The sequence below is a fragment of the Chiloscyllium punctatum genome, chromosome 40 (genome assembly GCF_047496795.1).
Source record: "Chiloscyllium punctatum isolate Juve2018m chromosome 40, sChiPun1.3, whole genome shotgun sequence".
NCBI lineage: Eukaryota > Metazoa > Chordata > Chondrichthyes > Orectolobiformes > Hemiscylliidae > Chiloscyllium > Chiloscyllium punctatum.
The window spans coordinates 42,785,208-42,798,952 of NC_092778.1; the positions used below are offsets into that span (position 1 = coordinate 42,785,208).

The 13,745-nt window shown below is 41.3% G+C and overlaps 2 protein-coding genes across 7 annotated transcripts in view; one reads left to right on the plus strand and one right to left on the minus strand.

The window, feature by feature from the left end:
- Positions 1-462: 462 nt before the first annotated feature.
- decr2 (2,4-dienoyl CoA reductase 2, peroxisomal) lies at positions 463-13,542 on the minus strand. 4 transcript variants are annotated; one of them, XM_072559671.1, is made up of 8 exons: positions 13,427-13,542; positions 12,580-12,648; positions 11,789-11,840; positions 10,333-10,468; positions 10,006-10,130; positions 9,091-9,184; positions 928-1,032; positions 463-771 (listed from the first exon to the last, which is right to left on the minus strand). In XM_072559671.1, the coding sequence occupies exons 2-8, from the start codon at positions 12,582-12,584 to the stop codon at positions 554-556; spliced, it is 735 nt and encodes a 244-aa protein (XP_072415772.1). In that variant the 5' UTR covers positions 12,585-12,648; positions 13,427-13,542; the 3' UTR covers positions 463-553. The 4 variants fall into 4 exon arrangements, with proteins under 4 accessions (XP_072415772.1, XP_072415771.1, XP_072415770.1 ...); XM_072559670.1 differs by lacking the exon at positions 13,427-13,542 and adding an exon at positions 13,237-13,373; XM_072559669.1 differs by lacking the exon at positions 13,427-13,542 and adding an exon at positions 13,219-13,365.
- The window catches only part of ift140 (intraflagellar transport 140 homolog (Chlamydomonas)), a 145,557-nt gene continuing 145,331 nt past the window's right edge, over positions 13,520-13,745 (plus strand). For 2 of the 3 annotated variants that reach the window (XM_072559663.1, XM_072559662.1), the window contains exon 1: positions 13,520-13,739. In XM_072559663.1, coding sequence (XP_072415764.1) covers positions 13,520-13,739 — 220 coding nt within the window. The remainder of the gene's footprint in view (positions 13,740-13,745) is intronic. The other variant, XM_072559665.1, reaches the window with a different exon arrangement.

Consider the following 13,745-nt stretch of genomic DNA (forward strand, 5'->3'; position numbering starts at 1 on the left):
GAGGCAAATCCGATACTGGACCTTTGTTTTGTGAACAGTTGGGCTTTAGTCGTGTGAACAATAGTTATGGCAGCTCACTCAATTTATGAATGATAGCTGCAAAAGCTGAAAATAACTACAAAACATAACAAGACCATGCAGCATACAATAAACCACCAGCCATATTTTAGATACTAAACAAACACCGCAACAACTCTGAAAATATTGCACAGCATGTATAGAGACGTGCACTCCATTTACTGGCTGGTGGCCAGAGTTAGCATAAAATCAGTGTCTCAAATGTATGATGTTGGTGATGAGTGACGATTATTTATCAAGTGTTGATCAGTTGAACCTTAGTGAAACAGTTCAGTAGATAACTACAGCAGAAGCTGTCCTTGTGTGCGGTCAGACATTAAAAGAACAAAAAAGAGTGGCAAGGCTAGCTCCATCCTTTCAGCTGTGAAAATGTACACATGCATATACTGTTACTGTATATTTTATTAATAAAGGAAAACCTTCACAGTATTGATCAATTCTCTTTAGAAACAGACATCATCCAACTCTACAGCATTTACAGTCTGGCTGATTTTTGCAGGAGTGCCTGCATCACTGACAGGTTGTTGGCTCCTGTAAGCCAATGTCCACCATCAATTACAAGTGTTGCGCCAGTCACATACGATGCTGCCGGGCTTACAAGATAAAGCACACCGTGGGCTACTTCTGACTTTGTCCCAACTCGTTGCAGCGGAATAAGTTTATCCAGGCTTGCCACAGCCTTTGTCAAACCACCTGATGAGGGAACAGCCAGAAAGAGAATTAGGGGGGAAAAAAAAACACATTATGTGCACATTATGTACACGTGATCTGCCTGTTTTATGATACTGTTGACATTTACAGGTCTGATTATTAGAGCACTGGTCTCATTAGAGATACATAGTTCTTTACCCAATTTCCAAAAGCCTTCAGTTCCAGATATGGGTCCTGGTGCCAGACTATTAATGCGAATGTTATCAGGTCCCCATTCTGCTGCTAGATGTCTTGTCATTGCATCTGTAAAGCAAAGTGAGATATATTCAACAAACGACAATTATAATTTTCCCCAAGTCACAACAAGTAGGACTTCGCAATTCCACAGGGCAACAGCGTAGGTTGCCTCTTCAACTATTAACTTTCATGTTGATAACTTTTGACATCCACCTCACACAGAAGCTAAGTGCATGGCTTAATTTAATGACATTGTCAATGCTACAAGCATAAACGGAAAGGTAAGTGAAATGTATTCCTGACTGGCAGGTGTGTGAGGGATGAACAATACCAGTAGGCTCTGCTTCCAGTGGTCTCCTTGTTTTTACAGAGAATGATAGCGACCTCTGTTCAAGAACACAAGTGATCATATCAATTATTGTGGATTAAGTTAATTACATTGTAGTTCCATGCAGCAAGTCGAGATGGAGAAATGGAATTTGCACTTATACTTTATCATGATCAAAGTCACTCGGTTTGACCATGTTGTCAAGAGAGATTTCCACATGGGGCTGTGGTATAACCCTTTTGGGGATACAATTAAGAGGTTTGCCTGTACCCTTTCTCATGCACTCTAAACAGGCTTTAGCATTTGCTCAGTTTGAATTAAAAAATGTTCTATCCCTTATCCCAAAATTAGAGTTCAACACCAACATATATTGTAAATCAGCTCCCCCTAGAGGGACTGAATAGGAGTACCACCAAAGTGTTAGCATCTTGACACTCACCTGGTGCATTGCTGCAGACACCAAAACAGATTCTATGAAGACCTTAAGAAATTAGACCAGGAGTGGCCATTTGGCATTTCAAACTTGCTGTGTCAATCAATAGGATCATAGCTGACCTGACTTTACTCAAAGCGCAGCAGGTCAGGCAGCATCCAAGGAACCGGAGAATCGATGTTTTGGGGATAAACCCTTCTTCAGGAATGAGGAAGGTGTGCCAAGTAGACCAAGATAAAAAGGTAGGGAGGAGGGACTTGGGGGAGGGGCGTTGCGAATGCGATAGGTGGAAGGAGGTTAAGGTGAGGGTGATAGGCCAGGGAGGGGGTGGGGGCGGAGAGGTCGAGAAGAAGGGTTGTAGGTCAAGAAGGCGGTGCCAAGTCCGAGAGTTGGGACTGAGATAAGGTGGATGGTGGGGGGGAGAAAATGAAGCTGGAGAAATCTGCATTCATCCCTTGTGATTGGAGGGTTCCTAGGTGGAAGATGAGGGCGCCACCACCAAGGATATATTTCCCTCCCCTCCCCTATCAGCATTCCATAAAGACCACTCCCTCCACAACTCCCTCATCAGGTCCACACCCCCCCCACCAACCCAACTTCCACTCCTGGCACCTTCCCCTGCAACTGCAAGAAATGCAAAACTTGCGTCCACACCTCCCCCTTCACTTCCCTCCAAGGCCTCAAGGGATCCTTCCATATCCGTCACAAATTCACCTGCACCTCCACACACATCATTTACTGCATCCACTGCACCCGATGCATTGGGGAGACAGGCCGCCTACTTGCGGAACGTTTCAGAGAACACGCCTGGGACACCGGCACCAACCAACCCAACCGCCCCGTGGCTCAATACTTTAATTCTACCTCCCACTCCGCCAATGACATGCAGGTCCTTGGCCTCCTCTATCGCCAGACCATGGCAACACGACGCCTGGAGGAAGAGCGCCTCATCTTCCACCTAGGAACCCTCCAACCACAAGGGATGAATGCGGATTTCTCCAGCTTCCTCATTTCACCCCCCCCACCTTATCTCAGTCCCAACCCTTGGAGTCAGCACTGCCTTCTTGACCTGAATCTTCTTCCCAACCTCTCCGGCCTATCACCCTCACCTTAACCTCCTTCCACCTATCGCATTCCCAACACCCCTCCCAAGTCCCTCCTGCCTACCTTTTATCTTAGCCTGCTTGGCACACCTTCCTCATTCCTGATGAAGGGCCTATGCCCAAAACATTGATTCTCCTGCTCCTTTGATGCTGCCTGACCTGCTGCACTTTTCCAGCAACACATTTTTCAGCTCTGATCTCCAGCATCTGCAGTCCTCACTTTTTCCTAGCTGACTTTACACATATCTTTCCTGCCTTTTCCTTTATTTCACACTGATCAATAATGTATCTCAGTCTTAAATATACACAAGGACACTGTCCCCACAGCTTTCCGTGGCAAGGTATTCCAAAGACTCATAACACAGGGAAGAAATTCATCCTATCAGTCTGAAGTTGGCACCACTACTATTTTTTTAAACTAATTCCATGTACAATAGAAAATAAGTCACATACACATTTCAAGTTTTGATAACAGCTAGATCTGTGATATTGGTCTTTGCATTTTAAATCTTAATTCAAGGTTCACTGCATGACTTTCCTGCGCTCAAATTGCCACAATCTTTACCCAACCCAGAGATCCATACTGAGAAGTGCCATCACTCCATTCCCTCCATATATAACCACAAGGGCAGACTGGACAATGAGTGAGAAGGACATAATTAACAAATACAATCCAGTCGTTGCCCACAGTTACATATAGAATTTCCAAATATTTTTGATTCGTCACTTCACTGACATCAGGAGTGGGAAACCCAACTGTTTTTTCACCCTGGGGAGAATATGTAAATCTGCTGCAATTTCTAAGCAATATCATTCCATGTTTAATGAAATGTCCAGCATCCTTAGAAATGCAAAAGAACAACGCAACACTGGAATAAAAACAGATAATGTCAGAAGTTAATGTCATCTGAAAAACATTGTCATAACTTGCACCAGCAAACATGACTTTAATGAAAACATGAAACTGAATTTCAGCATATCTTTAAAAAGTACTTGGATGGACACTTGAAGTGTTGTAACATTCAATGTATGGGCTTGTGCAAGAAGGTGGGACTAGCATAGGAAGCAGTATATTTTTGGTTGTACTACAGACTCAATGGGCCAAAGAGTCTCTTCTGTACTTTATGTTTCCATGATCCTCTTTCTGCAGCAATATTGTTTGTCCTTAACCAATAATACCATCCTTCATTTGTTCTTCCTTTCCTATCTTTTATAAACACATTCTAACCAGGAATGTTTGATGTCCAGACCTGCCTTTCCTCGATCCAATTAAAGCCATAGCTACAACACCATAATTTCATATGGGAGTCTGTACTCCTAACTCAAAACCTTATTTACAATAATTTGTGCATTGTAATCCTGATTTCAACTGTTTTTTCATTTCAGGAATTTAACCTATTAACTTACTATTCACTATTATCTGTCTCTGCCAATTTTTAGGCATCAAGGGTATTTGATGTCCTGGGAGAAAAAAAGAAGAGGCAAAATGAAAAAAGGTGGGGAACCACTTTCAGCGTGGTGGTGAATAGCAACATAGGCACAATAGATTGTGACGTGGAATCAATTTGGATGGCTGGAGGAATAACAAAGGAAAATTTGTCATGAATGAAGTCATAGTCGAGAGCAGGTCAGGCAGCAACCCAGTAGGATAATCAGTGTTTCGGGCATAAACCCTTCTTTCCTGATGAAGGGCTTATGCCCGAAACATTGATTCTGCTACTGCTCGGATAATGCCTGACCTGCTGTGTTTTTCCAGCACCTTTGACTCTGATCGCGAGCATCTGCAGTCCTCACTTTCTCCTCCATGAATGAAGTCATCTATAGGTTCCCAAAGGCTTATCTTGTTATAGGGCAAAATAGGAATCCTGGAAATAATGGAGGGCATTTAAGGGCACCACAATTGTCATGGATGATTCTAATCTGTACATTGACTGGACAAATCAGAATAGCAGTAGTTGGAAGACAATTTTGTAGAGTCCATTGGGGATTGTTTCTTGGAGCAATAGATTGCACAATTTAGCTGAGAACACTCTATTTTAGGTCTAGTAATGTGTAAAGAGGTGGGATTAAGGAGAGATGCTAAGGATCTTTTGGGGGAGTTGCAATCACAGCCTGGTAAAGTCTGAGGGAGAACAAATCAGATCGCAAACCAGTTTCCTCAACTTAAATAAGGACAGTTACAGAGGTATGAAGACAGTCTAAAGTAGGCTGGGACAAAGAAAGTCAGTACATGAGCAGACATTTAAGCAGATATTTCATAACGTTCAGCAAAAATGTACTTATTCCAGTCAAAAATAAGAACTTGATGAGAAAGATGAACTGCCCATGGTTAACAAAGGGGTCAAGGAAAGTTTCGATCAAAAACTAAGATATAACAGCAGCAAAAACTAGTGATAGGTCAGAAGACTGAATTCTTTGAGGAATCAGCAACAGATGGCCAAACTGCTAAAAGGTAAAAAAAAATGGATTAAGAAAGTAAATTGGCAAGAATATATAAACAACAGCAATAGCCTCGATAGGTATCTAAGAAGAAAGACCAGCTAGAGTGAGTGTAGGACATTTGAAGGAAGTGACTCGGAAGTTGCTAATGGGGAATGGAGGATAATTAAACCAAGTGGAGGACACTACAAATATCACAAAGATATCAGATAAGCAAGGTGACAATGGGACTTGTGACAATGTCTTTCATGTCGGACAAAGAATTTGATGAATTAATGGAAATGAAGGCAGACAAGGTGTCAGGACCTGATGCTCTGCATCCAAGGATTTTAAGAGAAGTGGCTACAGAGATAGTGCAGGCATTGGTGAAAATATTCCTGACTAGAAAATGGCTGATGTGGCATGTCCATATTCAAGAAGGGACGAAGACAGAAAGCAGAACACTATTGGCCAATTGGCCTAACATCTCTGTTGAGAAAATGCTAAAGTCCATCACTAAGGGGCAAAATAAAAAAGGCCTTTAGAAAGGCTTAAACACAATCAGTCAACATGGTATTGTAAGAGAAATAATTTTGATAAATTTGCTTTAGTTCCGAGGCTATGACAAGCACAGTTGATAAACAGGAAATTAGTAGATAGAGTGTATTTAGATTTCCAAAAGGCATTTGATGAAGTGCCACATAGAGTCATAGAGATGTACGGCACGGAAACAGAACCTTCGGTCCAACTCTTCCATGCTGATTGGATATTCTAAACTGATCACTTCACCATTTGTCAGCATTTGACCCATAGTCCTTTAAACCCCTCCTACTTATGTATTCACCCAGATACCTTTTAAATGTTGTAATTGTGCCTGCCTCCACCACTTCCTTTGGCAGCTCATTCCATAAATATGCCACCCTCTAATTCAAAAAGCATACCATAATTTAAATGGACAAAGATTTCAAGAAGGTGCAGCATAGAGGGCTCGAGAAACAAAGAATGTTAGCATGCAGGTGCAAGCAAATGGAATTTTGGTCTTTATTACTCGGGATTGGAATTTTAAAGAAGGGAACTGGTAGGGCTACACGTGCAGCACTATGTACAGTTTTAGTCACTGTATTTAAGGAAAAGATGATATTAGGTTTGGAAGCAATTCAAGAGATTCACTAGGCTGATACCTGGAATAAATGGGCTTACTTATTGAGAAGACTGTACAGGTTAGTCCAAAAGACTTTTGGAACATTAGGGTTTAGAAGAAAGAGGAATGATATTCTGATTTGTTAGTCTCCTTGTTTACCTATCCTTCACTTTCTTGCTCTGGGCTCGATCTCCACCTCGACACACAAACTTTGGCTTCAGCATAAATACCACATTTTCCGAACTGCTAACAGTTCTAGTGAGGAGCCATTGAACTCAAAAATGTTAACTCTGCTTTCTTCCCACAGATGCTGCAAGACCTGCTCAGTTTCTCCAGCAATTTCGGATTTTGTTTAAGATTCTGAGGGGACTAGACAGGGTAAATGTTGAGAAGGTGTTCTCACTAGTAGCAAATCTCAAACTAAGAGACATAGTTACAACATACAGGGAAACTCATTTAAAATGGAGATGCAAAACAATTTATTCTCCCAGAGGGTAGTGAATATCTGGAATTCTCTGGCCCCAGAAAATTGTAAAGGCTAGAAAGTATTTAGAGAGAAGGTAGATGACTTTTGGAATATTGGAGGAATTGAAAGTTATGAGCCGCTGATATGAATTAAGAGTAGAGTCCGGGGGCAGATCAGCCATGATCTTACAGAATGGTCTGGCAGGCTTGATTGGCTGAATAGCCTACTCCTGCTCCTATTTATGTTCTTATTTCTTATTTGTTCTTATTTAATCTTCCCTAGACTCCTTTGAAGATAGAGGACTGGAGCATGGCAAATGTAATACCTGTACCTTTATTCCAAAGGCTGCAAGTTTAAAGCCAGCAATTTCAGCCCAAATTCAGTAATTTCAGCCCAAATTCAGTAATTTCAGATGTAGAGAAACTTATTGAAACAAATATTGTGGAAAGAATTAGTAGGCACATGGAAAAATGTGGGTTAATTAGGAACAGTTAGCACAGATTCAAGAGATCATATTTAATTAACTTCGACTCAATGTACAGCAATGCAACAGACCCTTCAACCCAACTCATCTATGCCAACCGGATGTCTTAAATTAATCTAATCTCATTTGCCAGCATTTGGCCCATATCCCGCTAAACCCTTCCTATTCATATACTGTGGGAAAAGATTTGCTATCCCACGATAGGCCCACAAAAGCAAATTGGCCAAATTGTACCAGGGCACCCAGAATTCCCAAGCGCCTCACAAACTGGGTCAGACGGCAGGCAGACAATGGAATACGCTTTCAAGCTCCCATGGACCTGACAAGAGGCTCAAACCCTTAGGGCAGTTTCACAACCCAGCAACAGCAAAACCACACAAACAGTAGGACAGGCAGACAGGCACCACAGGACAATGGAAGCACCTCACCACTCCAGAAAAGACTTTAACACCGACCTGTGAAGATGAATGACACCATAATACTGTCAGGATGTTGCATTGTGTGAAGGAACAGGGCATTCATCTGATAAACTGTTTTCCTTAACACCCTTGCAACTAAATTACTCCATTTTCAGAAACATAGTATTTTCCCATTTCTTAATCAGTGTCATTGTGCAGCATTACTATAAAACTGGTCTCATCCTCAGCTCTGGGGGGGGGGGGGGGGGGGGGGGGGGGAGAAATCAAATTCTCGGTGCAGACTGTCAGTTCTGTGTCAGCTAGTCTGTTTTCTCCTCCAGTGATATCGCTTGCAATTTCACTTTGAGCTATGTTTTGTGATCTCTAACCTATTAGGTAAATTTCTCCAACATATACCCATCTAGGTGCCTTTTAAATGTTGTAATTGTACCTGTCTCCACTACTATCTCAGACAGCTCATTCCATACACTCACCATCCTTTGCATGAAGTTGTTGCCCCTTAGGTCCCTTTTAAATCTTTCCACTTCCACCTTAAACCTATGCCCTATAGTTTTGAACTCCCCTATTCTGGGGAAAAGACCTTGACTATTCACTTTCTATATCACTCATGATTTTATAAACCTTTATATGGTCACCCCTCAGCCTCCAACACTCCAGCGAAAAATGCCCGAGCCAAATCAGCCTCTCCCTATAGCTCCAACCCTCCATCCCTATGAATCCTTTCAAGATTAAGAACATCTTTCCTTTAGTAGGGAGACCAGAATTGAATGCAGAAATCTAAAGGTAGCCTCATCAATGTCCAGTACAGCTACAAAATGGAGTCCCAACTCCTATATACAATGCACTGACTAATGAAGGCAAGCATGTCAAACACCTTCTTCATCACTGACTACCTGCGACTCTACTTTCAAAGTAGTATTTCTTGGGATATGTCTTTGCTGTGGGCCATGAACTATTTTCTTAAATGTATGCACTGTTCCTCAACTATCTTTGCTGCTCGTTTCCCAGTCCAGTCCAGCCAATTATGCCCTGAATCCTTTGTTAGTGCCAGTCTTTAGGCTTAGCGCTGTTGATTCAGATTCATATTCCTACTTCTCAAACTGAATGCTAAATTCTGTTTTGCTATGGTGGTTTCCTAGGGGATTTTATATTCTGATATCATTTATTAAACCTCCTTCATTACACATCACCAGAATCAAAACAGCAGAAATGTAGAGGCATATGTTCCAGCCTTGCACTGATAAGATTAAATGCACTGTTTATATTGGCATTTCCAATAGGAAGACAGTGCTCTCACTGATCTGGGCTCCCAGTACCTACAGTACAACTTACCTATAGCAGCTTTTGCAGAACCAGCATGGACCTGTAGAATTTGTCCTCGGTAGCTCAGTGTAGCTGTAATGTTCACAATGATTCCTCCATGTTCCTAGGGCAACAGAAGATTACTAAACCAAATAGTGTTCCACAGATGTCATGATTTCACAATTAAATTCCATATCACTTTCAATGTCAGTTTTCAGACGACATCTAGTTTGAATGTGATGAATTAAGTTTTTTAATGTTTCTTGATCTATACACTACTCTCATTGTTTCTGAAACAGATATAAAATTTAGGAGAGGTGTGTGCAACATCTCAAAAGAAGCCAATTAACTATTTACTGTTGAACCCTCGGCCAGAATAGATATGCATTCCATTAGTCCTCACTGGTCCCAGTGAATTCCAAATACATGCCTTAGAGATGTGAGGGATAGAGGGTTAGCTTTCACACAAGAAAAGACAAAATTATTTATTTCTCACTTCTTTTTCATCATGACTTCTCTACATCTCATCCTCTGCTGAAACATGACCATTTTGACTGACGCACTTGCTCAGTGATTACTCTTTAGCCATGAGCTTGGACAGTTGTATGCACTGGAAGGCTGAGCACGAATATTGTTTACTTTCTCTCATGGATATAGAGACATAAGCCCAAAAGTAGCACTCCTATTGCTGCTCTTTTTCAGTATAAAAGAAAAGAAAAGCAAGGGCGTTTCCTGCTTTGAGTGGCTCGCAGGTGAGTGATCACAAGAACTCTCCAAGATTGATTTAAATTAACAGGACTTGCGAATTCCCAGAGATGCAAGAGATGTTTGTCTCCTGTGATAGGACCAGGAGATTGTTACCCAGACTCAGTTAAAGAAATGGGAAATTTAAAATAAACTAGACAAGTAAAATCCAGTTCTTACACCAGTGTACAATTAACTCACCTTGAACCACTTCTGGTACAAGGCTTTGCTGGTGTTAAAGGTTCCAATTGTATCTATCTCCAGGACAGTTTTGAAAGCATTGAATGACAGGCCACTGGCAGGACATAGGAAGTTACCTGCAGCACCTGGAAAAAGACAGGACAAACTAACAAGTAAACAACACTTTCACAGCAGAACCAACTTTTAACAAACTTTCCTGTACATTGGATGGTTATAAGATTGACATTTAAAGCAGTGATTATACATGGAGGTGGCACTGGGTGCCCTATGGACCAACAGCCTCCACATGTAAGTAATAAGAAAGGTGAAGAAGTGTTGAGAAATTACCATTAATCAAGATATCAATTTTTGCAAATTTCTGTAGCGTCTCCTCCACAGCAGCATTGATGGTAACAGGTTGCCTGACATCCAATGAGACTGGCAGACATCGTTGTCCAGTGGCTGCTGAGAGTTTCTTTGCAGACTGGATTAAAGAATGATATATCGGTTATTGCTGAATGCAGCACATACAGGCTTCAAAGCTATTTTCTATGGGGATAGTTTGGATATACAAGAATTCATGGGGTGCTGTGGTTTTATCAGATTAATACTCAATTAGTCTCAATATTTCAGATACACAATTCGGCTGAGGTCACTATGAAAGTCCTGCCTTCTCAACCTCATCCCTCGCCTGCTGACTCTCAGGTTAAATCACCACCAGTCATCTCTCTTTCCCTCTCTCGAAAGAAACAGAAGCTCTATAGTTCTTTGAGACTGTGGTGACTTTACCTTAATCATATGAATTGGAATAGTTTCACCTCATACTGAATGAAACAACTTATGGAGGCAGCCATCTCAAACAAATAAGCTCAGAAGAATTATAATAATTTAGCGAAATTTAATGATCTTTGAGTGTAGTAGCGGACTGAATCTCACTAACACTAATAATGGACTGAATCTTAATTTTGTTTCGAAACAGAAATAACCTCCAGCTATATCATCCCGTGACAATCATTTTGCTGTAATGTCACAAAAGGTATCTAAATTCCAGTACTTCTCATCTACTTATTTTTCATTTCACTGAGACTTGTAACTAAATTAGAGACTGTCCCTTAGTTTTAGAAATTGCTGTACCTCCAAATGAACCAGAGACTGATCAGCCCCTCCAGCCGCTAAACTGTTTAATTATTTTAAGGCTGATTTTTACATCATTACAATTTATTTGCCTTTGCTCAATATTCCTTCAAATCTTCAAATAAAAATCGCAGTCTCAGTACTGAATGTGCCAATTGGCCCAGCATTTGGAGAGGGACTTCCAGATTTCTAATATCTATGAAGAATTGCTTCCCGGCATTGTTCCTGAATGGCCTGAGTATAACATACATCCTGTTTCTGAACTCTCCACTAGCGGAAGTTGAATAATTTTATTCTTTTAAACATTTTGATTAGTTCACACCTCAAACTTCACAAGCAAAGCACAGGAATGCACTGTACTCACAAAATGAGTTGTAAATAAGATGCTTTCAGCGTTTTTTTAAAACTAAATTAGATGAAATGAGGAAACAAAACTCATAACTGACAATAGTAATATGCAGACAGCAATAGTCCTGGATTAACTCTAAAACATACAAATATCAGACTTCATCTTCTTCCCATTTTAATATCTGCCTTCAGGATGAGCATTAGGGCAACAGAGGCTGAAAAATAATATTGTGGGGATTAACATAATTTTTAAACAGAACATCACTTAAATATATTACTTCACTCTGCTTTTAATTATCAACGCAAGGTCTGGGCTACCTACTGCCTGCACTCGCTCCAAGCTCCTGCTCGCAATAACAGTCTGACATCCATGCCTGTAAAAATAAACAACAATTAAAACTTTGTTACAGAATAAAAGGGTCAAAAATTGATGTCCAGTTTGCACTGATCTCAGTTGGGGATTCACCATAAGTTCACACACTTGATTGTGGAATAATCCAAGCAGGTCCATATCTTTCTGAAAATGTTATATTAGACCAACATAGCAAAAGATGCTGCTAGACCTGCTGTTTCTCCAGCATTTCTGTTCTTACTCGTATTTATTATGTTCTTAACGTGCATACATCATTAACATAGCTGGCTAAAAGGCCTTATCTCTTGGTCGCTACACAGAAAGCAAGTCTCCTTCTTTCTACCAATATTCAAAATTGTCAGCTACTGATTGAATGGCAGGCTCTTGAGAGAGAGTGATAACATCCCTGCCTCTGAAGCCAGGAGGTCTAGTTTCAAGTTCATTCTGCTTTAGAAGTATCATAACATTCCTGAACAGGTTGTTTTTTTTAAGCCTATATATCTTGTATATTGGGAAATAATTTGGTTTCAACATCCTTGATCGTAGAAGCAGAGGAAGTTGCTCACTGATATAGAATAGCTATGGCCTAACTGAATAGTGGAACAGCTCCAAAGGCTGTATGGCTCCTTTTTAAACTATCCATTGCAAAATGGTACACTTTTTGCTAAATAAATAGATCCTTATCACGCATACAGTTTCCAGAAACTCATGAAGTTTTGTGCAAGTACATGCGACTTCTCATTCTGCAGCTGCTGCCCTACCTCATCAGTATCTCTGCAATTCGGAATCCAATGCCAGACCCTCCTCCGGTGATGAATGCCACTTTGTCCCTATTCAGAAATGCAAGAGGTTAACATCAACAGCTTTACTTTATTAAAATCAGGAAGTACAATGACACCTCCCATCATAACAGTCCTGTCGGGCGCAAGAGAAAATCCTCCTAGGGTAAAAGAAGTGTACGAAAATCTCTGTTCCCAGGTACATTTACTAAAAAAAGGTCCTTTAAATATAACGTACTGTCACTAGCCCCAAATTACCCACTGAAAATATAAAACGGCTTACTTCAGCATGTCATCTCTGAATATATAGGAATAGTTTAACAAACAATCATCGGTGTCCACTTCCTGAGGACTGCTGCTCGTCGCAGACATGATTGTTTCTCAGGAATCGGTTTAAATCTTCGTCCTCTCTTTTTTTGTGGGAAGGGGGAGGGGGGAAAAGAAGCTCCTACACAGACTCCAAAGATAGACTTCTCACAAACTGGAGAGAGAATTTCCGGACAGTGAGCCCTTTGGACTCAAAACGAAGATCCTAAAACAGATTCAGATACACTGAGTCAAATTCCTTTTCAGGGCCCTGGTCACAAGATCAAAAAAGATCAAAATCCCAGAACAACGCACCACAGAGACGGCGCTCACCAACCACAATCATTCCTGATGAAAGGTTTACGCCCGAAACGTCGATTTTCCGGCTCCTCGGACGCTGCCCTGACCTGTTGTTTTTTTCCCCAGCAACACACTCTCGACTCTAAGGTGCCTGAACTGCTGTGCTCTTCCAGCACCACTAATCCAGTATTTGGTTTTCAGCATCTGCAGTCATTGTTTTTACCTCTAAGGTCCAGCATCTGCAGTTCTCACTTTCTCCTCACAACCAACAACCATCTAAAGCCCCAGACAACAACAATAAGCTTGCGCCGCCGACATGCTGATGCCGGAAAAAACTACATTTCCCACAATGCCATTTGGACCGGTTAACCCTCGTGTATTCTCGACTATGGTCGGCAATTCTCGGCATCGCGAGGCGTCGATTCCGCTTCTCGCCGGTTGTTACGGCAACTGCAAGTACGCTGAAAGCACTCTTGAATCGAAGCTAACAGCAGGAAAAACGTGCAGGAGGACGGCCAACACCGGTTGTTCTACAGGTAATG